Source organism: Bacillus rossius (genome assembly GCF_032445375.1).
Source record: "Bacillus rossius redtenbacheri isolate Brsri chromosome 4 unlocalized genomic scaffold, Brsri_v3 Brsri_v3_scf4_1, whole genome shotgun sequence".
In the NCBI taxonomy this organism is placed as follows: Eukaryota; Metazoa; Arthropoda; class Insecta; order Phasmatodea; family Bacillidae; genus Bacillus; species Bacillus rossius.
In genome coordinates this window covers 7,597,542-7,624,767 of record NW_026962010.1, presented here as the reverse complement: position 1 = coordinate 7,624,767, position 27,226 = coordinate 7,597,542, and the positions used below count along the sequence as shown (strand labels likewise).

Below are 27,226 nucleotides of genomic sequence, written 5' to 3'. Positions count from 1 at the left end.
GGACGACGTCACTTACTTGATTTATTGACGATAGTAGATCCAAGGTGAACCAGACAAAATTGCCAAACCTGGTTTCCACCCTGCGAAATGTGCTCTTGCTATCATGTAAAAATCGAAACAAGTTCCCTCAAAACCTCATCTCAAGAGGCCAACTATCCTTCAACACCAAGCCTTGGTGGCTCACCGACTACCGATAATTCATGTTCCTAAACGACACTGACGCGGAGACCGGACAGACTGTCACCCCTCCCCCCATTCCCACCTCACGCCGACATGAAGGAGGGTTGGGGTCAAGTCTTTTACACGAGAGTCCTTTTTCTTACCATATTTTAACGTAAACTTCTATGCAATAAAAATATTAAAATTAAAACAGCCATATGAAAATTATGTAGAGTAACGGTACCTTTATGCGAAAAAAAATGCTAAAAATCCGAAAATACTTTTATTCTATGCTCTTTCACTTCCTCTTTTCAAATCAACCGGCGGAGGTAAGAAATTCCAAATACTTTAGGAGATATCGAATTTTTTAATTTTGCAATACAACACCTGTACAACCATTCGACCTCTGCAATTTTTGTTATTTTGCAGTGTGTTCGTGAATGCGTAATAAATAAAATGGTCGATTAGGTCAGGTCAGTTACATTATGAATACTTCCAAACTAAGCGTACATTAAAAATAATATGAATTATTGTCAATGGTTCTTTAGTTTTAAATTATTTATACTGTAACTGACCTGAACTAACAAACCCGGACAAATGATGAACATTAACAACTCACGTAAAATTTTTTTGTTACTTATTACTTGCGCAACAATATCCAAATAAAAAATAAAACTTATAATTAGAAACGTAAAAAACTCACCTAAGTTGGAGGCGGGTACATTTCCTTCGCACTTAGTAAGAAATGATGTAGTCGTTCACCTACGTCGCGATACCTCCGAAGGAACATGAATTCCGCAAGGTACCCGACGTAGTGGTCAACTCGTCGACCATATCGAGGTACATTCTGCCTCACTTCCCGCCAAAGTGTCTATTCTTTGGGTGTTCGCCCTTGTGTCGGGATCAAGAAAGTTCATACTATTATTTACCTTCAGGTGAAGATAATCATGCTGAGAAAGACAATTATAAGCACGCCAACAGTCGCTTATAATTGTTGTTCCAGGCGAAATGTACTTCTTGATCACGCGCAGGAGCGTTCTGCTAGTACGATCTTTGACAGGAATGAGAAAAATATTATCACTATTTCTCTCAATACCGCCAAAAACCCACTGACCTTGAATTAAACATAATATTGAACAATAAATAAAAATAATCACGTATTGGTTCATTTGAATACTGGCCAATCACGGAACTGTCACGTGACAAAATTGTCCAATAAGAAATATAATAGATACTCGTAAACAAGAAACAATTGTGATTGCCGCATGAATACACAGGTATTGTGATGAAAATTAAAAAATTCAATATCTCCTAAAGTATTTGGAATTTCTTACCTCCGCCGGTTGATTTGAAAAGAGGAAGTGAAAGAGCATAGAATAAAAGTATTTTCGGATTTTTAGCATTTTTTTTTCGCATTACCGCGACTACATATTTACCAAGATTTAAATTACATACTAACAATTCTTAAATTGCACTAGATTTTAAGTTTGTACCAACTTTGTCAATCGTAAATGCTTTAACAAAGGTGATGAAATAATTTGTTAAACCAAACAAATCAGAACCTACCAAATGTTAGAACATCCTTCCTACTCTCTGATAGAATTCTTTGACCTAATAACAGATAAGAAAACTAAACTCTGGTAAATTTTATTTTAATACATCACAAAACGAGGAGAAAAATATTGAGTTCTGTAAACTAACTCTTCACTCTGAGCTTTAGACTTCAGTTTATACAATTTATTATGTACCCATGTTTTTTTTTTAATCTCTCTTTCTGAAATGTAAAAGTACTCTGTAATATTTAGTTTTTGTGGTTGTACAGTTTGTTTGTTTATATGTAGGTATATATTTGTATTACTTGACTAGTTCTATATCCTGGAGTCCTCACCTCCATATGGGATCTACAGAACAAAAATGGAATAAATAAATAAATAAATAAATAAATAAATACAAACATAACACTAAAATAAATATAAAATTCTTTTTCGTAGTATTTTAAAAATAGCTGTTTTAGAGTTCCTGAAATGAGTGTGCAAAAGAGGAGGGAACGAAGTAATTACTGACATGGCGACCTACAATTCCAGCATCTTGCCAGATCAGTCACTGGACTCAAGATGCCATCAGCAACTAATCACAGAACAGTTTAAATTTTTTACCAATTTCAAAACACTTTTAGGCTATTAAATTTGATTATTATCCTATGTGTAGTCACCCAGAAGACCCATCACGTGATCTGTTTCCCCACAAACTAAATGTAGGCCTATCTGTGGTTCTCTAATGTTTATGCAACTTGCAAACCTATTGAATCAGCCTACTTCAAGAATTAAAAAAAAAAATTGAATGTCTGTAAAGTCGGTTTACAGACGATAGTTTGTGACGTCATAACAAAACATTGATGAAATGATTTCATACTTTCATGAATAAAATTGACTCATTTTAATTTTAATAATAAAAGAATAAATACTTGAAATTATACTAGTAATCAGATTTTTAAAATGCAAGAATAATTACCTTTATTGCCGAAATTGTTGTTGTAATAAGCAATGAAAACCACAGTTTAAAATTTGTTGAGAATATTTTACGTTTTTATGTCTTCCTGTGCTCAAAATGATATGCAATTGTGGCCCCGGGCACAAAATTTTATTTATAATTCATTAATTATAACACCCCTTGCTATAAACAAAGGAAAATATGTATTAGCGAGTGCCTGGTTGCCGCGAAAGGTGATAGTGTGATTCGTTCGGTTCGCGTCCGTCACCGTAGATGGAAGCACCGTAGGGGAATAATATTATTTTGTTTGTATAATACGATTTTATAACAAATACGCATCTCAAATACACCAAACTTATTTATAATGTGTTACAATATTTTTTAAAATATTTTGCAAAAGATCCCGGGTGTAATTTGAATTATTATGTGTAACTGTAATACACCATTGTTTGTACAAAAAATGTATTTGAAAATTCAACATTACTTTTAAATAACCGTACCGATTGTGCTGAAAATCGTTGGACGATCGTTAAATTACATAGGTAATATTAATAATTCAAACGACGAAAACAAGATTGAAAAGTCAAATCGATGGTTATTCCAATCGAGTGGAAGAGAGATAGATGCGGCGCATGCGTACAATGAGCGTAACGGGAAACAGCGAAACGGGACAATGTGCGTAACGGGGAACTTTTTCGTGCGTGCAGCCAGCGTTCATTGATTTATTAGACGTTGCCACGTCAAGAAAATCTGCAAAAAGTACAAAAGAAAAATGTGAAAGTACATATAAACTACATAAAATGAGAAAGTGAACCAACCGTCAGAATTATTAAAAAGATTTGAATAAATGTAACCTATTTTCCTAAAACATGTTCGGTACAAATACACAAATACTTGTTAAAAGAACAAACAGCTGTTATCTACATAATTATAGTAAACCTAACCAAGTAGGTATAATTTCTGATTATAAAATATAATAAATTCATTATACTTATTTAGAAAGTGCAGAGGACATGTAACATGGTTGTTACACAGCTAATAGGGCTGCCGCCTTTCTGTAGTCTCTGTAAATGTTTAATGGCATTTATGTGTTAAGGTGTGACCTGGTTAGCTATTTTTGTTTGTAATATAATGGCATCATACATTTTACTATTAATCAGTTTTTAAGGTGATTTAGATCTGAATCTTAATTTAAGCTAAGAGAGTTATAATTTTAAGTTGGCAATCAAATTTGGTGTTGATAACATCTTAAGATTTATTTTATAAATATGTATTTTAATTTGGTTTTAAACATTTGCTATCAAGAAATAAAATGTAAGTTTATGGCCATGTTAAAGTTAGGAAGAATTGGACTCGCTTTCAACACAGCTAGTATTAGTTCCGCTCAGGTCTGCTAGAAACAGGAAAGTGAGGGGTTGTGACTTCTCTGGAGTGTCTGCGGTGAGGAAGTCAGCATTGTGCAGCGAGAGAGAGGCATTAGACCTACTGCGAGTCAGCAACAAACGAGTCAGTGCGAGTGCTGGGTGAGGTTTTGGCCAACAGGTCGACAGATGGGAGAAGTTATCTCTGGGATTTTCTGTGGGTAATAACCCATGTTTTAGCTTTATACTTGCCATGAAAGGTTTGGGTTGGAGTGTGCCATGAATGGCTGACAAATTCGCAGCTTTGCTAACATCAGGAAATCAAGAAATTGACGTTGCCCAGACTTTCATTGCTCGCCAAAAAACTATAGTCCCTCAACGTCTGCCTCGAAGCATTTTAACAGCAGTTGTTCCGTACAGACGTAATGTATCAATTAATCGGCTGTTAGCTTTTAATTGCAAGTAACTGTGAAGCTAAGTTTCAAACTGTGATGATATAATTTTAAAGGTCTTTTATACCTGATTTTGTAGACTTTTAGCAGTACGGGCAAGTCACATCAGGGGTTGAGAAGCCATACTGCTGTCTCGGCCGAGTGTGTTGTGCTCTAATTGCTCCAACACCGCTTCGCCCTGCTGTGGCAAGTCACAACATTATTGTACCTTTCTCTCATCTGGCCTGCTGCTGCCCTCAGATTGCCCAGTGCTGTACTTCTTTTTCACTTTCTTTTCCCTACTATTTCCTTTCCGTCCCCTCCTCCTCCCCTTACCCCTGACAGTATATGTAGGTGAATTACTAACAGCAGTCTGACAGTAATCATGCAAGATTAAAAGACAAAAATTACCCGAAAAAATTGGCAATATTAGCATATTTAATTTTCAATTAAACACAATGAAAACTTATTTTGTCTCAAAACATTAACTGGATACATGATGGACGTATACATTAGGTAACTGTACAATCGTGGATTAAGTTTTTGTGCATACGTACTGAAAGCAGTGGAATATAATACAATTATGTTACAGAAATGTAATTTATACATTTGTTAATCTAACAAACAAGTTGATGACTGAGATGTTTTACTATAACGAAACAAATCACAAATATGTGTGCATACCAAGGAACTGATTACTTAAAAGTAATTATTTTAACCTAAAAAATCGAAAATATCCTATCCAGCCTTTGAAAACTTATTATAAATTTATAGAATAAATAGTTATGAAAAATTCTTCGTATTGTAATGATGCATAGTGATGTTGGGCCTGGTGTGTAGTTTGGCAGTTTGTTAGTTTTACTGTCAGTTCTTAGAACCCAGCTCCTCACAGGTCCTTACACATCGGATCATCTTCAATTCCGCTCACATTGGAGTAGAAGCATTTTGACTGCATTTTAAGGTCCACGAGCATCTTAACAGATTTTCCTGGCACTGCAACACGGGACGCTTTGTATCTTGAATGTTTTCTGACGATGGCTTATCAGTTTTCAGGCTTTTTTATTAACTGGAAGTGAGGCCTAGGTGTTCATATACAATGGATGTGTTACAAATTTATTTGGATTTGTGCTGGGTTTCATCTTTGATGTTAATTTAAGTGATGTTTCTTGTAGGTTGATGATTCTGAGCTTCAGGACGAGCCTCTTCAGATCCGCCTCATGGACTACGACACGTACTCCGCCAACGATGCCATCGGGAAGGTGTACCTGGACTTGAACCCACTGGTCCTGCCCACGGTCCCAGGGGCCACCAGGAACGCGTGGACCAACGAGAACACAGCCGTTCCAACCGCGAGCACTCCCGCAGGTAAGCCCTGTGGTTTCAGGTGCGTGTTTGTAGGATTAATGTCATATCTAACGCAATTTTCTTGCCTTGAATAAAAAAGGGGGGTTGTCTGTAAAGTCGGTTTACGGACGATAATTTTACGTGATAACGTCATAAGAAAGCACTGATGAAATATTGCATACTTTTTTAATTTTCAAATATTATTTACAGGTTTTTGCAAATTTAATTTAAATAATTTGTTTAAATATAATAACGAACAATTAGTTAAAAAGCCCGCCTTAACCTGTTTGATATTATAGAAGATTTTCTCGCACGGTGGTTGGCCGGTTCTTGCGCGCTCGGCTCAGGCGGAACGTGACAATTTTTAGTGCGTGCAGCCGGCATTCATCTATTTATAAGACGTTATGATGTGAAAAAATTTTTTAAATTATTATTTGTGTCAGAGACTGGTGCAGCGAGTGCAGGATTGTCTGCATTCCAATCTTAGTGATCCATTTGACGGATTTTTTTGTAGGAAGTTATGGTTAGTAATATTATCAGTTATGGCTGAATGTCTGAAGCCGACGGGCGTGTTTTGTGCACGCTTGTGTTGGCAGGTTACGGTAATGGTATTTAATCCTTGTAATCTGCGGATTGTGATTAAGGATTTCCATTAATTCCTCCATTGATGACTGTCAAGAATTTTTGGGGTTTTTAATGCCTAATGTTATGATGAATTATGGCCGGGCTTCAACCAAATTCTTTCTGGTTGCGGAATAGGCGATTAAATGCAAAAAAAAAAAATAATCTCGCGCATTTCCACAATTTTTGTGATAACAGTGTCAACCATGTTGTCAATTTAGAAGACCTTAGTAGTAGGTACTATGGTTTGAAAATATTTATTATTTTTTACTTCAAAATGGCAATATAATGTGGTACAATATATAAAGTATCATAGATTTCAGGCTATTCAGTAAATATCTTAAACAGCAACACTTACTACACACTGGACAGAGTTGAATTCTTTAAAAAAGGTAACCAGGGCAGAAACTCTATAAAAACAAAGGCACAGCAAGATTTTTTTGTAATGAAAACTTTTAAGAACTCAAGGCTCCAGCACATGGTGTGGGGGGGAGGATGTTGCCAGTTCCTTCCTGGACGGTGACCCCCCTCCACCCCCTCACGTCTGCGAGCGGGGGAGACGGTCAACCTCTCAGCTAGGCGCGAGGCAGAGATAGTTCGGAATTACATTCTTCACAGGACAGCAACTGATATCATGATATTCTTGTATTAAAAAATAGTACGATCTTTGCTTGCGTAATTCTTATTTACAAATCATAGTTTTACATAATTTCAAATAGTTTTTTTTTTGCTTTATTTGTTTGTTCGTTCATTTATATTTAAGTAGGATTTTATGTCACACTGTTAAACAAACATACTTTCATCTAAAACAATTCCGTTGAAACTAAATTATGTAGGCCTAATTCAGCCCTATGTAATCTAATTAGATTGTTTACAAAAGTAAAATCAAATTTCAATTCTACAAAATGACTTTCCAGCAAATAAATTACTAATATTTAATTAATTGAATGCTTTGTAAAAAGATTATTTGTAGGCAGTAAAAATGTAGTTTATAATTACTTCTAGTACATTTTACTACCTAAAGTTCAAACAATTTTCATACATTATAAATATGTGTTAAAATACAATCGTATATGAATTACATATGAAGCAGATCCAAGTGCTTCACGATACTTTGAAAACTGCTTGACTGTCAGTTACAACATTGGAGTCCATTTACTGTCAATGATAGTGTTACTTGTGAGCTAGGATTGACATGCAATACAGTTTAATATTAGAGCTGAACACTCAACCTGAGATTGAATACGGTTGCTTTTGGAATCACCTATTTTTGGGAATAGAAGATTCGAGCCGAGACCATAGGAGCATTTACTTTCACGAATAAATATAACCATTAACAATAATCAAAGAGTGTTTCATCAGTACGAGTATATCATTGTTTTTAAAGACACCGGTTATTAAAAAAACCATTAATTACAAAGGTCACGTGCATATGTATCTTAAAAGTTAATCTTACAAAATATATATTATTGTTTTCAGGTCATGTGCAAAAATATATTTTAATGAAATATTAAAAAACTATCAAATCATGTGCAATGTGTAAAAAAAATTCATATTACGAGCAACTTATTTTTTCAGTTTATTTGTGAATAAATTAAATTTCTAGGTCACTGATTTAAAAACTAACCTACTGTTATATGGATTAGTTAGGTGACAACTATATTTGAGTATATTTGGTCTTGGAATACAAAAGTCTTAATGATTTTTATTCCTGAGAGCAGAGAATATCTATTATCCGACATTCAGGTTGATCAGTTGTTATTATATGCAGAAACTGAAGTTTGCAGTAAAGCAAGCAAGACCCATTGTTCCTCGCCTCACATCCTCAGTTCTCATAAAACACAAACAGAATTTCCTTGCTCGAAAACCCGAATGTTTAATAATAATTTTGATGTTGTACAAAATGTTCTTAATATTCAATTGCACGTTTTACATCTTGCAGATAAGTCCCAAATAAATGTCGAAACGAGGTTGAGCACCGGTGGTGCCCGGACCACAGCCGTAGAGTTTGTTAAAGAATAGCGTGAGCTCCGGCCGAACGCGACTGTTCCGACGGCGTCGGGCAGAGAACTGGCGAGATGACGCCACGGCCTAGCCACAGGGGGAGGAGGTGCGTCACGTCACCTTTCTGACCAATCACAACACAGCTCTCACAAACCAACCAATCACAGCACAGAAGTCCATGCCTGTTTTACTGTCTCTCTCCCTTCTCAGCCAAGGGATAAACACAGTGGGAAATGTTCGGGTTCAACTTCCCCGTCGTAAGAACACACACAGCAGTCGCCAGACAGCTTCTGTGCCTGACTCTCATGCTTTCGTTTACACAAACATTACCAAATGTTCTAGAATCATTATTAAGGCTTCTGAATAACTTCAAATGTAATATATAAGCATTAAAACAAAATTTAAAGTAATAACTTACCGAAAAAATGCATTTACACACATAATAACTCTGTAAAATTATGAGAAACTGTAAAATTATATTTAAACACCTTTTCTAAATCAAACATCTTAAAACAAAAATTATTTGCAAGAATATTAATATTGATGAAAAAAAGATAAAAGACAAGTATAAAATCTAGTTCACTGTAACCTTGGAACTATATAATCAGCCGATACCTTCTGAATGAGTAACACATCATAATAATTCCTTAAAACTGTCGTATAGAAGCTGGGGAGGGCAGGGCTTGCAGTCTTACAAAAGGAACCGAGTTTTACCATAGGTTTGGAAACCTAAAAGGTTGGGGGGGGGGGGGGGGGAAAGGGGAGGAGTGGAATTTTAAGGTTGGAATAAAATTTAAGGAGCAAAAGTGAGATTCACCAGAGGTCTGTAAATTAGGTGGAAAGAGGATTGAACTTTGGATATGGGTGTTGTTTGTATTTAGTGAGGTGGAATTGGGACTACTTTGGACGTACCTAATGGAGCTAACAGTTCTTCTTGAAATACTAAAATAGTGTTTTTATTAATGCTCTAACATACCCAATAAAATTAGAGGAATAGTACAATGAATCTGGTGGCATTTCACATTGAAGCTAGATGTATAAGTGTTATTTTAAGATATTTTCTTGTTTGCAAGTGCGGGTAAGTCCATTTACTTCTCGCCTGTGTCACTCACCAATCAGGTGTTGACTGGTTGCAATATTTGTGTGCTATGCAGGGAAACGTGTTTTTCTATAATAGTTGGATATTAAAGTCTTGATTAAATGGTGGACATTTCTGGGTCTCAGCCTTCTCTTTTTATGCTAGAAAAAGTTCATATTATGGCTTTTTGTGAATAGGAATACATTGATAGTAAAAAGCTTTGAAAGAGGATCCTTAACACTATGTGAAAAAAATATGCTCTCACATATACACACAGGTAAATATAAGTATACAGTAAGAAGATGTGTCTGAATTTGACAGACAAACTTTGCATGCAGGTTCATTACAAAGAAATATGTGGCGAGCATTCACAGTGTGTGGTCTAAAGTGCCTCCCAGGCGATGTGGACTGTGTAATTGAACCCAAACATGTGGTGTATTGCAAATGCTGGAGCAAGTGTTTATGACAGAACACCAAGTAGCAGAATAGTGTTTAGATAACAACCACTGCACAACGTTTTCACCATCTATAAATAATTTCTTTTAGATAATTGTTGGTGGTAAAATTAATTTATGGGAAATAAGGCAGCTACCACTTGATATTTCAATGAAATCATTGTATGACATTTTTGAGTTTTGTGGTGGTTAAACACGATTCAGATGCTAGTGTATACTCCTCAGTACTTTCTCTAGTGTTTGCAGTAAACCAGAGGTTGTACCTGAATTCCAAAGGCATATACTAGTTTTGGTAAGTACTCCGACCGTAAGTCTAGTATATGTTATCAAATGATATTCTCGGGATAAACCCACAGCCATTGGTCTATTTCAGACTCAAACTGTATACATACCAATAGGAATAATGGGAAAGAATTCGCATTAACTATTTTTCCATAAATATAGAGTTGTTAACCAACAGCAATGTACTCTTGTGTCTGTCGTTCCAGGCTCGGTGATGTCGGGCTGGATCCCGGTGTACGACACCATGCACGGCATCAGAGGAGAAGTCAACGTTATTGTCAAGGTGGAGTTCTTCTCCGACTTCAACAAGTTCCGACAGTCATCGTGTGGAGTTCAGTTTTTCTGCTGTGAGTCACAGCTTGCTGCAACAGCTATTTAAAATTAACAGCAAGTTTAATTGTTCTTATTTGTTGTAATTAAACCTAGCAATTGCGAGTCAAACTCATGTATGATGTTTCTCATGTATGATTTTTTGATTTGCAACGTATTTTATACTAGCTGACCCGGCGAACTTCATACCGCCTAATTGTCAATGATGTTATGCGTGTTAACTTTTAGCTAAACTTAATTTAGGATTTTATTAATGTAATAAAATGAATACTAAAAATTAAATAAAAGTACAAAACTCAAGTATTTCAACAGCATATGTATTTTGCTGCATGGGTTGCACTCGGGTTGATTCTCTTCAGTGAAGCACCTTGTGATATATAACATTTTTCGTTTTGTTATGAAGCGCAGAACAAATAAAGCGAATGGTTTGCTGACACGTGAACATGCCACGTACAATTGACCATGAGAAAAATATGCATTTTCTAGATTCAGACCACAAACACTTAAGGATTGGCCTTGTGATTTGTTAATCACCATGGCGAATGCAAGACAAATCGGAAATTGAATTCTTTTTAACTCAAAGGGCATATCGGTTGGGATCATCGGAATCCTTGAAATGAGAACTTTCTCACCTTTAAATATTTTTTTTTAGTATCATCGCGTGAATCACATTGATCATCAGTTTTCTTATCACCAAACACGTTCCATTTATAGTTTTGGTTGGTTTATATTTCTAAGCATTGTGGCTGCGTCTTCGTTTGTTATACAGTTAATAGATCTGAATGAATGCAGAGTACCAACAATTTGATTCTGAATTACGAAGTTTAAGTCATCCACATCTTTGTTCTTAGCCGCCAAAATTGCTCGCTCATTCAACGATTTTTTATTTTTGTGGTTAGCAGTGATGTTCGGGAACACTTTGCGGTTGAGCTCGTCTTTCGATGAGACAAATTGCAAAAATTCAGAGGAAATGAAATCAATCTGCCCGATTTGTCGACAGGAACATGGCCATTGCTTGGAGAAATCTTCAGCACATGGATCGTTCAGTAATGCAACTTTCATGTTTGCTGCCAGCTGAAGTTTCTTCACATAGCGGCACAGATTTGATGATTTGAGGCAAGCGTTTATTCATCGGCAGCAGTCAATCTTGGAATGACTGGCAGTGTTTGGCGGAAATCGTCAGACAGTAAAATCTATACTCCTCCAATCATCTTGAGTCATTGTGCAAATCTTTCAATGTTCGGTCAAGTGCCTCCAATGTGCATTTGTGCACCATTGTGCATTTGTCCCAGATGATGATTTTAGATGCTACTAAAACTTTGACCATTGCAGAGTGTTTCACAATGTTACATGTCTGTCGTTCAGTAGTTTGAAGGTTTAACAATTTTAACGCTGAAGGAGCCGTACGGCATCCTTCTAACAATGTGGCCGCTATTCCAGAAGAAGCAACTGCTACCGCAATGTCAGATTTCGCACGAAAAATGGCCAAAATCAATTACATGAGAAATCTCTTCTCAGTTCCACCGGGGGCCTCCAGGAAAAATAAGCCACCATTTTCTTTATCAATTGCTTTCATTCATGTATCATACACTTCCTTCTGTTGGGGGTTCAACAGGGGTACATTCGTTTGAAGTGATTGGTCTTATTCATGTTGATCATATTCACGTTCACTTTCCAATTCTCGATTAAATGCATCATTCATTCCACGATATGGGGCTGGCATTCCTAACCTGACTAACAAACTGCCACAAATGAGCTACCACATGTCTTCGATCAAGAACAAAGCCTGGTTATGCATCTCCTCATTCATCTCAAGATCGGAATTTCTTGAACTGACACAAATTCAATGTAAAATGTCTTCTGACATGTCATTCTTGTATTTATTCCACAGGTCACACAGATAGAGAAGAAAATGGAAGGATATGAACGATAGGATATGATTGACAGGATACATAAGGATCTAGTTCTATCTTCTTCTTTCTAACATTGACATTTTACAACGAATTTAAACTGTAAAATGTTTGTTAACTCGAACAACCAGTCGGTTAATTATGAAAACCAGTGGAAACTTGCGTTATTCTTCATGCTCTATCGAAACACGTATCACATTCAATGAGCACAAACCTCGTTGCAGTATGCATTTCGTTATGTGTTATCGCTAAACTTCGGTACAAATCGGAAGGCAAGCAACAACTGAATCATTAATGTTGTCAGGTAGACTATTTAGTCAATGAAACATTACTATTTTTAGTACCACTGGGAACTAATAATCAGTTTTAATACCCTACTTTTGTAAATAAAGCACCTGTTATCGTTTTCGGAGCTGGTTAGTGATACAGGGGGAAACGGGCTACGTCACGGCCCTGAGGACAGAGTAGCCGGGTCCACATGTCCATATACATGTGGTGGCACCCTAAACTTTGATGGACACTTCAACCCCCACTGCGGTAGCACTGTATTGAAGTAATTAAATTAAGATGTAACTTAAGATTAATGTAATTAAGATATAAATTAAGATGTAATTTTTTAATTTTTACAAATTTTTGAACTTTAATTACATGTTTACTCTCTCTAGGGATTGAACTTAGAACCACAATTGATAAAATAATTAAATATTGGAAATTATTATTTTTTTAAATTTTTAAAAATTGTTTTAAAATTTTGAATAATTCGAGTTAATGGTCTAGTTCTGATGGGGTTTCTAAAGAAAATGGCCCCACTATTAGGACAATTGCCGCTCTGAAAAAATTTGTCCATCTGGGGAAAATTTCACCTCTGAAGTTTTTTGAATGGAAGCTGTGGGAAATTTTCCCTTAAAGTGAGAAATTTTTCTTCTTTAGGAAATGGGGAAATTTTGAGTAATGTTTTAAGAATATTGTGTAATTTTGACACCAAGACGGCTGCAATGGCGCCGGTGATCAGCAACAGGGGCGCAGCCAGGGGGGAATTTAGTGGTTCAACCCCCCCCCCCCCCCCCCTTTACCCCCAAATCTTTAATTAATTTCTTATTCATCACTCAAACAAATTTCATATTAAAATTAATAAAATTTTTACCATTACAGTATTTAAATTTAAGAACCGAAAAATGCTAAAATAGCACTATTTTACACCTTAAAATTTTCCCGTGGGAGGACCCCCGGACCCCCCCGCTTTAATACGGGGGGCCATGCTTCTTAACACCCCCCCATACACAAATCCTGGCTACGCCACTGATCAGCAACCCAGGTTCTGGCTTGTAGCGTTGGAGCGCAAGTCTTACACCATACAGTGGTTATCTGTTTCTAGAAGAAATTCTGTGTTTTCTCAAAATTTGTTGAATTTATTGATGCCATTAAGTACTGCTAAACATTCTAACTCGTATACATATGATGCTCTTCTTTCTTGATGTGTTGGTGAAGCGAAGGCAATATGTTGGCAGCAATGGTACATCTCTTGGGCCAATAGTGCTATGCTATATGCATCTGTCGCAGAATAACAGGTTTCGTGAAATCGGCCGCATGCAGCAATCGACTGGTAATCGCCTGTTTTAGAAACTGGAAGTCTTGGCCCAGTTCGGGACTCTAGTGGAACTGTTCATTTTTATTGAGCATTTAGAGGGGCCACATATTTAGCGAAATTTGGAATGTAATTGGAATAAAAATTAGCCATGGGAAGAAACAACTTGACATTGTCCAGGGCTACACCCTCCCTTAAGCCAGATCTATTCAGTTTTCTTTTCTTTGCCAAGTTTTGAACGAAACCAACATTGGGCGGGCACTGCTTAGGAATGGAGTTTGCATGCTACATTTATCCTGTCTCAAATGTTGTGCATCAAAAGAGGAAATCAAATATATTCACTGAAATGGTGATAACAAATTTATATCCAAACAATCTGAGTTGAGGAGGCCCGAATACTGTGAACTTCCAAACCACAGTGTGCGCTGTTTTACTAACCTGTATTTGTCTCTGTCAGTGTGCTAACAGTGCTAATATATTTGATTATCTTCCTATAAAACACAAACGTGTTTGCTGATGGCACGGGATGTTAGTAATGTTACTTTTTTTAAAATGGTCTTCACTTAGCAAAGAGAAGCTATGTACTGCTAAAAAAGCCTATATTAGTGCAATCAAGCAAATTACAAAGCCTGTTTAGCTAAATTAAAGCTCTGTATGATTCTGAAAGTTCAAACTGAATGTTTTTATGTATTGGTTATATTTTGAGGTTTTTGTGGCAGTCACTATATTATTTTTGTAATTTCTTATAGTGTTTTTAACTAAATACCAGACAGGCATTTTTCTCACTAAAATTTTTAATTAAGGAGGAATGTTAGATTTATTTTCATGCTCTACTGTGAGTTGTAGTATTTACAATATAATTGCTATTGTTTTTCAGCACGTATGATACCACAGTGTTACCATGCACAAGTGATCCACGGTTTTGTGGAGGAGTTAGTGGTGAACGATGATCCGGAATATCAGTGGATCGACAAGATTCGAACTCCGCGAGCATCTAACGAGGCTAGACAGACCTTGTTCCTGAAGCTGTCTGGGGAACTGCAGCGCAAGATAGGCTTGAAGGCGCTGGACCTGGGAGGCAACGCAGTCATCGGGTGAGGGCATGCAGCTCTTATTGTAACATGGCTCCAGGTCGCTGTTGGGCTGACGTAGTGCACTTATTTTTACGGATTGTCACAGATGGCAGATCTGTAACATTTATTTATACAGCGTTTTGGTCTGAAATTGTACTAAGTGTGTGTAGCATTCTCTGCAGATGTTAAAATGTTACTAACCGGTGACTAGGGTTATTTAATTTTTTTTTAGTCTTTGTTGTTAAGGCTCAATTTGGATAGAAATACTGGTACCTGATGTTCTAAAGGCTTTGTGTAGCCATTGCTCAGAGAAGATTTACCAATATCAACATTGGCTCTGGTGCAACACAGGTACCAAGTTATCAGATACCTGAAACTGTGTATAGATATGGCCTTAAAACTAGAATCTGAGGAACAAAGAGAATCTCTTATATAAGTTGTTTCAAAACCTGTAAACTAGAGAAAAAGTGTTAGTTCAGGACCGGGAACATCGGTTTGTGCGGGAACGTAGCTCAGTGTAGTTATAGTATATGCATTTACAAAATATAACAGAGTTTATTTGACTGCCGGTAGACAAACAAACAAGTTATAACTTGATGTTATGAAGATTCAAATAGCAATAAAAACGACTATAGATTATCTATACAGTAAAAGTTGTTTATGAATATTGTTATGATTTATGTGGGAAGAACTACTAGATTTGTACGAGAGCGCCCAATTAATTAGTACAGTTTTATTTATTACTAATGTTTACACCATAAATTGATTAACGCACTCAAATGATCTGTCCACAACAACTAGCCTTACACTGGTGATTGAAACTCTGGAGCCTGGCTCGACAGTGGCTCCGCTTCCTTCGCACACTCACCCACGCCGCGCCGCAGTATCGCTCGCCAGGCCTTCACCAGCAGGCATCGCCTCCCGATAGGCCCGGCCACTGCCCTCTTCACCCCTCGCTGATCGCACGGGTGTCGCCAGCATCACTCCCCGAGGGGAGACACTCTCCCCTGCTCCCAGAACTCGCTCGGAGGCCGGCGTCGTTGCTTGTGTACCCGTGGTGTCCTTGAAGGGACGAGAGCGGCTGTGAGGTGACTTATCCCGGGTCGACCCGACGCCCGAAACACCGAGAACAGCGACTCTTATTCATGCCACTCCTCGCGGCCTCTGTAAGCCCGGAAGGTGACGATACCCCGAGGCAGGATGGTGCGCGGGGAGCGCAGGTACGCGTGGCATGCTTTACGTCAATGCATGGTGCGTGACGTCAGTGGCAGAAATTTTACCCTAGCTAAGGTTTATTAAATATTGAACAAATATCATTATGAAAAGCCAACATTAATAAAAAGGTGTAAGTTTTGCATAGTTGAAAGATTGTATATGATTAAGAGGGTGGTATCAGACATACAATAAATTGAGAAATTAAAAAAAAATAGTGAAATGGTAATTAGTTTGGTCAAGGAGTCATTAAGCAGCTCTAGAACAAAAATTATGATGGAAAATAATTGAACCTGTAAAGATTCATGTAACTATAAAACACAGAGATTTGAGACATATTAATTCTTGATAAAGAACAATGCTGGCATGCTAGACTAACTTGGCACACTCTTCATGTGATCAGTATTGATTGATATTGTTACTTTATTAAAAGATATAATGAAATTTAAGAAGTGACATTTATGTTATAACAGAAGTAAATAAAATACTGGTTTATTGCAAAAACTTGTAGATAATAACTTTGCATTCACAGATAAGAGTCCAAGCTGCGTTCTTACTTTAGGCCTACCTAGGAACAGTATGGATTACTTATCAAAAATATTAAATTGATATGGATTAAAACTTAATATGTGAAAAATAAACTGTTATTAGAAAAAAAGACTAAAGAAACAGCAAGTGAAAAAATGCAAAGATGACAGAAAAAAAAGAAATACATAAAAGATTTCTACAGGAATTAAAAGAGTAATGAAATTGCAAATGGAAAGTAATTGCTTGGAACCCAAAGAGTCAATGAAATGAAATAAAGGATGTTGAAATGAGAGAAGGAAGTGAGTGTTGGTTTGCGAAGCAGGACAGGACAATCCCAGGACGACGGCAGTACCGCGGTGCGTCAGGGGCTGGCTGGCAGCGTCGGGAGACGTAGAGGCTTGGTAACACATTACAGTCTACTGCTGGCACTGGTTTCAAACACAACTACACTTTTTGTATGGTTTTTCACTTTTTATTTTATTTAAATGATACTTAAAATACTTACTATGTGATGAATGACCTTAGAGTTCACACCTTTTAATAATATTTAAATCACATTTTTATTTTATTTCCAGAAAAGTGAATTTGTATATTATTCTAATTTTTACATAAATAAAAAAAATTCTCATACACATTTGAAATTTAATTTATTGAATAATTTTTTTAAACCAGTTTAGTTATTGTTTATCACATGTTTCCTAATAATCACCTCAGTACAAAATAGAAATACTCAATTAATACTTATTTATTTTATTTTTATGAAAAGTTTTATTTTGTATGAAGCTTTTTGATGCAATCTTGCATGACAGAGCAAAACCACAGTCTTTAGTGGAAACATTTTTATTTTTTTTCCACGATTTTATTGATTTTCTTTGAAAAAATCGTAACAGAGTAATAGATCAACTTGATAAACTCCAGTTTTGTTTATATTTTAGTCAAGTATAATATCAGGTCAAATATCCTGAGAAAAAATCTCTTTTGTTTCCTTTTTTTTGTAAAATCATCTATAATATAAAATAAAATCATTCCTGGTAAGATACGTACAACAATTATACATGTTTAGATGTAGGTAAAGTATCTTTAAAGCACTTTCAGTACCCAGGTTTTGAATATTTGCATGCAAACCTGATGTGTCGGAATATTCAGACGATAGTTCATACAAAGAATCAGAACTGCAGTTGTCAACTTCTGAACCAGAAAAAAGCATAAAATACTTCCTGTTCATGAAATTCGTCACTCTTGCGTAATCTTTACGCCATTTCCACCGCAGCAAAATCCTGGTAATTCCCCTGGCAAGATCAGCATGTCTAAAGCCACTTCAAATGTAAAACATACAGCACATGACATTTAGCGGCAACCAATAGAACTACGACGACTGTGGAAAGCTTGTTTTCTGCTTGAGCTACCTCAAATCAGTCTGTGAAACGTCTGCTCGAGTTAGTATCGAGTGGCGTTCATTGTACATGTTAACAGCTTTGTTCGATCTGAGCCAAATCACATTGCCAGATATTGTCGTATAACATGAAAAGACAACCTTTTGAAGACAAAACTGTCGTGTTGCTTTAAGTCCACTCTGACAGCAGCGCCATTTCAGCACGTTCCGTCACGCAAAATCATGTTGGCCAGATGGTTTCACACAACATGATAATACAACTCAATGAGGACAATGGTGGTGTGTTGCCTCAGGACCAGGTTGACATTAACATCTAATGAACATAGTGGCTTTGTTCAGGCACAAGCAAACCACATCACATTGGCCTAACATTATCATGTAACACGAGACGACGACAATAGGAGGACAAAACTGGACACTGCATGTCGAGCCAGGCTGCAGCTCAGGAGAGTAGGGGCTTAATTACAATACCAGATATTGTCATATAACATGAGAAGACAATTCACTCAGGGAAAAAATGGCATGTTGTTTTAGATCCAGGCTGGCAGCCCTGTCATATAAGCATAGTGGCTTTGTTAAAGTTAAAAAAATGTAAATTTAATTTCCAGATATTGTTATATAATAATTATTAAAAGACAATCCAGTGAAGACAACAAGCATAGCAGCTCTGTTCACTTCAGCCGAATTTTGATATAAAATTTAGAAGCAGGTGATTTTGTAAGTTTTTTTCAATATTACTTTCAAACATTTTCAAATTGTTTAAATTTTTAGTGCAAATTATGATTCTTGAACGAATTTTAATAATTTATTTCTTGTTGATTATACAAATTGAAGTTTATGTTTTGTTGCAGTGTTAAAGCATTTTGTACTACTGCTTTAGAAATAAGGTATTTATTTTGGTCACAACTTTACTTAAACTTTAGTACAGTATCTGGCAAAGGCACCATATCTCTTTAAATATGGTAGTAGTAGACAGTAGTTGAGAGGCTGACGTCTAGGCGGCCGTCACGCACTGTCATGTGAGTGCTCAGGCTGGGGACAGGCGGGTGGGGCTACTCCACTTGTCTCTTCAGAGAGACTGTGTGATGGTTCCCCTGTAACTCTGCCGCGCGGAAGAGGGGGGGGGGGGGGTTCGAATTGGCGTACGTGTAGACCTCGGGTGCCACCACGTGGATCCGGCTACCGACTCTCCCAGGGCCGTGACGTGGCCCATGTGGAGCTAGGCTCGACTCCCCCCCCCCCCCCTCCAACCCGCTAGCACTCACCGGCCCGCTCTCAGCGGCAGGCACGCTATGTTACTGCTTGTGGGGGCTGGAGGCGCCCCACACACCTCCGTCTCTGTGCTGGGAAACTCGTGGTCGAGAATTGAGTGCAACTAGTCGGATGAATATTGAGTTTTATTGGTGCAGACACTGACAATGCATACAAAAAACAGCACGTAGTCCAGCTTTAATGCTGACCAGGACACAGTGTGGCCCGGCCCTGAAAGTACAAGTCCGCCGATTAATCCAAAACGCTCCGGGGAGCTTTAATTAATTAAGTTATACAGTCTGCTGCCGGGTTAGGCCTCGAAGGTTGATAAAAAAAAGGTTTAAAAAATAGTTAGGAAGGCGGATGATAACGGATTAGTTGTGAGCAAAGTTGAAGTCGACGAGGTGCTGAGGTGCGTCCTACCCCGCACGGCGAACGGAAGAGACTGCCCCGTGCCCCGGGTGTCATGGCCGCAGGAAGTGCTGAACTTACCATTAGTAAATTGATATTAAAGACAGTTAAACATAACTATTTATACCCTTTAAAAATTACAAGTTAATTTAGATTTAAGGATTACATATTACATATATTTAAGTATTACTACATTATTTAAAAAGACGAAGTCTCCACTGCTCCAGTGAGGGTGGGCGCTGAAAGGGCTCGCGCAGGGCGATGGAACACACGCACACACACACTTGTTGGCGGGAGGCTTGAAACAGAGGGGGTCGGCGGTGGCGTGAGGCACACCGGGCTCAGGGAGGGCAGAGCCCTGGTCAACATCAGTGCCATGTGTGGCAGCTCAGTTTGAAGTATCGTGAAGGGGAAGGGGAAATCCACCTCACTTTACCTCAATGACGTTAACAATTAGAAACATAAAAAAAGCAATGGCCCATGTAAAGGGACAGGCAGAGTGCCAGACGTGTTGTGCGAGAACAATTAAGCCCCAAAAAAAAAACCCCTTAAGAAATAAGCGTAAATATCAGAAATACAAAAATACACAACTTTATTATTCTTTAAATCAAGCCCCATATGAATGTAGAGGGGCAACACATAACAAAAATTACGAAAGAAAGAATTACATAAACAGGTACTGATGAGCAATACAAATAGCCAATATTCAAATGTTATGTGCTAACGTTATTTAAATCAAGCAATAGCAGGTAGAATGCTGTCTGTCCGGACGTGAGAGGTGCGGCGGAGAAAAACGGCAAACGCTCCAACGGAAAATGGGTCGAAAGCAAAAAAAAACAAAATCAAAGAAATGCACAAGGTGAAACACACTGGCAAAGCAAACCAGAAAATTACGAAACAAGTTTGGTGTCCAGCAAACATTACTTTATGAGGTCAAAAGGAGGCAAGCCAAACATGACGCAGAAGGCAAACTACAGAATTATCAAGAAAGAAAAAAAAAAGTAAGACACCGACCAGAGAACACCTCCTAGCCATGCGTAACACGGCACGACGCTGAAGCACCCGTCACGGCGATCGCTCCCGGAACAGAACAGAACGAGCAATATAATTACAGCCCTATATATAAATAATCCAGATGGCGCTAGTGTCGCACTCAGTTGGCCTGGAAGGAGGCGCCTACGTCATGCGGACGTCACAAGGGAGTGTGGGAGGGGGCTTTAAGGGGAACGAGGGAAGGGGAGCAGCCGGCGGGCGTCTGAATGGCGAAGCGCACGTTGCAAGTTGCTTACTACTCTACAGAAAGTGGCGACTGATTTTTGTCATAAAGTGCTTATGCTTATGTTTACAACAAACTCTCTTATTTTCTTGCAATAAGAAATGGACTTGGCTCTAAGTTCGCCACAACTACATGTTTATGCTTACATTGGCGATTAGAGAAGTGGTATATGCTTTCTAAAGTATCATTTTTTTGAAGAAGTTTGGTGTATTTATGTGTGTGTGTGTATGTATGTATATATATATGTATATATATATATATATATATATATATATATATATATATATATATATATAAATTTGTTTTCCACAAAGAAATTGCGTTCGTCTATGTAAGAAAGAAACCATTTAACAATCATATTAAGTATACCAATAATGTGAGATTAAATGCTTAATTAGGCCCTGATTCTTATGTGCATTAACTTTGTGGATGTTCTGCATTATTGCTGTTAATATTATCCGACAAAATTGCTAATCAGGTATGGCCATAGTTCCGAATGTGCTTGATTAAATAATTATGATAATATATAATACTTAATATATTGCATAAAATATATTTTTAAAATATTTAATATGATTTTTATCATTTATAACATAAAAATTGGTAACATAGGATATATAGTGGTATTGCTTACGACCAAGAATTATTAAAGATTTTTATGAAACAGTCTGTTGTGATAGCATCTTTCCTTCAGCTAGTTGTTCAAATGTGTTCCAATTAACATTAAAACTAAAATGCTAGTCACCTTGGTCAGGTTATATGGTGTAGAATTTGAAATAAAGAATTATTAATTTTATTATTCACAAGATTTGTTGTGTTGTGCCATTACTTTATTAAGGGCCAAGCTTATTCGGCATTACATAATGTAGTCAATTCTATAAACCAACCAGTAGTTTATAGTAATTAATATTGTTATTTAATTTCAAAATTTGTATATATTTATTTGTGAAGTATTGCCACAACTTGTGTTTTGGGGAATCTTCTTCTTTTTACATGCTTTATATTAGCTTCACCTGTATGTTTGTTTGTCTGTCCGTCTGTAACTCTTTCGACTAAGAGTGAGTGGCTCATCACTGTAAAAAATGTCCCACCAATTTCATTATGTTCGTTAGCCGAGCGGTCTAAGGCGCGCGACTTCTGTGACGTCAGCTTTCGGATTCAGAGATCGTGGGTTCTACTCCCAGCCACGCCGAAAAAAAAAAAAGGTTTTTTCCCCGGTAAATTCTAAGATTATATCCATACATCTAACTGGAAATGATTTGGAGAGACTTTACCATTTCTTTGTGACGTTGCAACTCCAAATAGTTATCTCAGATGGTAATAGGTAGTGTCGGTAACTCATTTCCCTATGATAATTATACATAAATATAGTTTAAAAAACTAAAAACACATGCTTTTAAAGAATATCAAACTAAAAAGTTAAAAATAAATATAGTTTAAAAAACTAAAGAAACATGCTTTTAAAGATTATCAAACTAAAAAGTTAAAAATAATTTTAAAATTTAATTTATGACAATAGTATATAAGCAATACTAGTATAAATGAGAAAAAAGCATGGGGCGCTTAATATACAAAAAATATGGCACAAAGCGCCTCAAGCTTTTTTCTCATTTATACTAGTATTGCTAATATACTATTGTCATAAATTAAATTTTAAAATTATTTTTAACTTTTTAGTTTGATAATCTTTAAAAGCATGTTTCTTTAGTTTTTTAAACTATATTTATTCTTTTCATTATACTTCATAGTAACTTTTAACAACGATATCTTTGGATTTAAAAATATTTATTTGCCTACTTCCTCTATTCTTGCTTTTGAATTACAAGGTCGATGGAGAATTTTTATTAGGAATGGTGAATTCGAACGGTGAGCATGAAAGAAAATGATAAGCAGCAAACTTGACTGAGACTTCGAGAAATGTATGAATCTAAAATTTATATAAAACTTATAGTTCATCGCTGTCAATATTCGTCAAGAACTAGATAATCGTCATCGAATGTATTCAAGAAATACTTAGTCGTCATCGAAGATAGACCAGAACTACATAGTCGTCGTCAAAGATAGTCAAGAACTACATATGCGTCATCGAGGATAGTAAATCGCTGCATCATTGTCAAGAATGTGAACAACTGCCCTTCGTCGTCATCAAGAATAGCCGGTTTGGAGACCCATCAACTAACAGTCGCTGTCCACATCGGGACCTGTACCACATCCAGCTGTACACACCGAGGGCCGCTGTTCCTGTGGAGTCATCATCAGGAAGATCGAGAAGCCGCTGTTCCTGTGGAGTCATCATCAGGAAGATCGAGAACTAGGACATCACTACGTCAGTACGAATGTAGTTACTGAGATCCGCAGTTCACGGTATAGTTGAAATACCATATCTTAAGGTGGTATTGTCCCTAACTTGCGGCATATTCTGAGGTAACTATGAACTACGAGAAATTTTTACATCTTTCCAACTCCACAAGCTTATAATTAGTAGCAGTACATAACCCGACAGCAGTTTATTAATCTTATGTCTGATTCACCTACTTACACCCATATAACCTGAGATACTAACCGAAGAGTCCCGATTGAGCTAAAATAAGTTAAAACTTTACTACATTTGAATATAGCAATATTTGTAATATCAAGTTTCAAGATGATATTGCAATATAAATATTAAATTTTATTTGAAGAGGTGTCCTATTACACAGGTTGTGCAATATTAATCTTTTAAACCGTTCTACTGAATATATTTATTCTTGTAAAAATTCCAATTAGAATGTTGTAATGTGAAAACAATATCATTTGCAATAATATAACTATTCATATTACAACAGTGAATCCTTTGCGTTATCATTGAAATTGGAGTAAAAATTAAGATTAATGATAAGTATAATTTTGTGTTTATAAATAACACAGTGGATCACCTTAACGTAAAGTGTTACTGATTGTTATTGATTCACCACCAATAATCATAAACATATACTCAGAGATCATATATGTTCTTTAGAGTTTCTCAAATTTGGTATTAACCAAATTACTTTCTTTGTTGGTCTGCCAATAACCGGGCTAGTCAGATTGAAATAGGCGATCACAACGTGATTATGAGATTTATTATAATTTGCTTTTGATCTAGAGTTCTTGTGTATGTGTGCTTTGTTTTTACATATTGAGTGCCCGACATCCTGTTTATGAATGTTCAGGGAAAATTTGAATGTAATCTCTCGTTGAAAGCTCTTTCTTATTTTTCATTATTGTGCGGCTTTTCTTACAAGTTTTGTCAGCGTATAGTCAGTTTTCAACATTTAATGTAACATTTTACCAACATCCACAAGTAGTGTGGTGATGCTGGTTTTGGCGCAGTGTAGTTGAACGCTACTTGCTAGACGAGAGTCAAGATGCAGTGGTGCGAGGCTCACGGCCTCCCCGTGTTGCAGGTATCAGCAGTGCTTCGACCTGGAGGGGGAATCGGGCATCGTGGTGCGAGGCATCGGCACTGCAGTGACTCTGGTGCGGCTCCAAGAAGCTGCAGCTGTCGTCCACCAGCCCGTGGACAGCTCCGTGGCCGCTGACGAGTAAGTCCTCCTGCTGGCTGCTTCGGTATAGGATGTTAGAATCCTGCTTGTGTTTATGTGCTAGCAGGGGAGCATGGTGTTTGACCTTCTTTTCCCTTCCCTGACCCTCTACTCTACTCTTCCAGCCCTTTAGATGTATACCACCACCATTGATTGTAGCAGTTTTCTTTTTAGGGATTCTCCCCACCACATCACCTCTGTGAGTGTTACCCATAACACTTACCCTCACACACCGCTGTTCCCCATCATCCCCCTTCTCGCAGGAATTATATGTTGACATGGCCACCATGTTGCTTCCAGTGTTCGGCACCAGGGGCGATATTGAGATACCTGCATTTACTAATAACGTAATAAGCTACAAGAGCGAGCCACCAACGGAGAAAATAACCGTATTAGATTCAGGAAACGGATGCCAAGCATAGTGAAGATAAGAAACAGTTTGAAAATCACACACATTGGTTGCAAACTGAATTGTTACACAATATTGTTTTATACAGTAGAACCTCAATTATCAATGAACCAATTTAACTGGCAATTTAATTACCAGGTTATTAATTATACATGCAAGTGTAATTCTTTAGAGAGGGGACAAGAAAGGTGTAATAAAATGTATTAAAAGTACAAATGAACCGACAAAGAAATGGACTAAAATTGCCAGTGAAAAGAATACTAGACCGGGTAAAGCTAGATTACAAGTACGGACAAACTGCGTGTCCTTCCTAGAATCGCTTCCTGTCCTTCATTTAACTCGGCACACACTCTGGAACCTTCATGACCCTGGCACTGTAGAACCTTCCTGTACCTCGCATTCTAGAATTAGGCTATACTGCAGAATAAAACCAATAAAGATTGTTGAAAATGGAAGAAACTAATACTAGTGGTATGTACCATAATCCTTTTTTTTGTTAAGTATTTTAATGGGCTACTATAAGATAAGAACATGTATCTGTTAATTAAGATTTTACCATTACCATTACTTTGTTGATACTTTTGTTCTACAGCCAGTATTAAAGTGATTGTTAGCAAATATTGTATGACACCAACTCAGGGTTGTTAGTTAACAGGGCCGAGCATGAGACACGCTACTACAGCGCTACTAGCTGTATGAAAAAATAGGGTCTCTACTTATAGGGTGAGTACATATATCTCAGGGAGAAACCAGGCAGGGCTAACCCTGGGTGTTACTGCAACTCAGTCCCATCAGTTTCCTCCAGAATGTGTGTCATCTTGATGCAGTTGTTGGCCGCATCATCCTCGTTCAGGCTGGGAATTGTGTATTGTTTTTAAATGCAAGATATACTATAAACAAACTGCAAATGGGCCCTTATTAGCCTTTGGCATAAAAGCTGGGATGTTATAATTCATATAAAGTTAGTCCAGCCGGGTATGTAATATGTTCCCTTTTCCTAATGAGCTTCTCTTACCATTTGTTTAAGCTTTTTCTGTAGGCTCTTTGTACCTCTCACTTCCAATACCTCAGACCATTCCACTCTTTCCTGTTCTCACCAGGAGTGAGTGCTTTCTCTTTCTGCATCTTCAGCACGTCTCCTCCGTCTGAGCCCAGCTCAGTGAACCTAGCGCCCAACTTCTTTCAGCCTTCCCTCTCGGAGCACCTTGAACAGCCTTCACCAGCCTTCACCCGCCTTCCACCCACCTTCACCAGTTGTTTGCTATACAATAATAATACACTCTCTATAGCGTCAAGCTCACTCTATTTAACGACAACAATATGGCATTATAAATCATTAAGCAGTACATTCTAAGTTGCCTTCACAAGTCTTCACCAGTCTTCACCAGTCTTCACCAGTGTTCACCAGTCTTCACCCGCCTTCCACCAGCCTTCCACCAGCCTTCCACCCACCTTCACCAGCCTTCACCAGCCTTCCACCCGCCTTTTCTGTTCTAGTTGTTCCCCCTCAGTTAAATCTTAATTTTTTATTTAAATTCATGTTTATTGTACTACAGGCACATGACTAGTGTAAATTATCTACTATGACATAACTTGTACTCATTGTATATGAAATTCAACTTTTGTTTTTAACAAAATTATTGTGCCATGCAGTGCACAATAAATTGTTATGGAGGAGAAACTTTCAAAACATTATGAACACTTGGCGAGTTTAGAGGTATATGAAAGTTATTCAGTATATTAATATTGTATAATTGTATTCATCGTGTTACCATTGAAATTTTGCTGCGAGATGGACATTTTAACTGATCAATAACACTAATTTAATTACTAGTTATTGATGCAAAAACTAAATAGCACTGAAATATCATTATTTAATATAACATGTTTTTTGACTTATTATAATATTGAATAACAAGATGACTTATCAGTCGTATATAGAAACACTATATTTATAGCTTGTTGAAGCAGTGTAGCAACAAACTGTGTAGTGAAGGGTTACAAAGACCCTCCCGGGAGGCCTGAAGACGGACACTGTGGAACCACTGAGTCGCCACGCC

The 27,226-nt window shown here is 37.2% G+C and overlaps 1 protein-coding gene across 9 annotated transcripts in view; it reads left to right on the top strand.

Annotated features, from left to right (window-relative positions):
* The window catches only part of LOC134541697 (C2 domain-containing protein 5), a 163,678-nt gene that overhangs the window by 2,077 nt on the left and 134,375 nt on the right, over positions 1–27,226 (top strand). For 6 of the 9 annotated variants that reach the window (XM_063385334.1, XM_063385335.1, XM_063385330.1 and 3 more), the window contains exons 2-5: positions 5,614–5,806; positions 10,432–10,572; positions 14,928–15,144; positions 24,620–24,757. In XM_063385334.1, coding sequence (XP_063241404.1) covers positions 5,614–5,806; positions 10,432–10,572; positions 14,928–15,144; positions 24,620–24,757 — 689 coding nt within the window. The remainder of the gene's footprint in view (positions 1–5,613; positions 5,807–10,431; positions 10,573–14,927; positions 15,145–24,619; positions 24,758–27,226) is intronic. The other 3 variants (XM_063385339.1, XM_063385338.1, XM_063385333.1) reach the window with 1 other exon arrangement.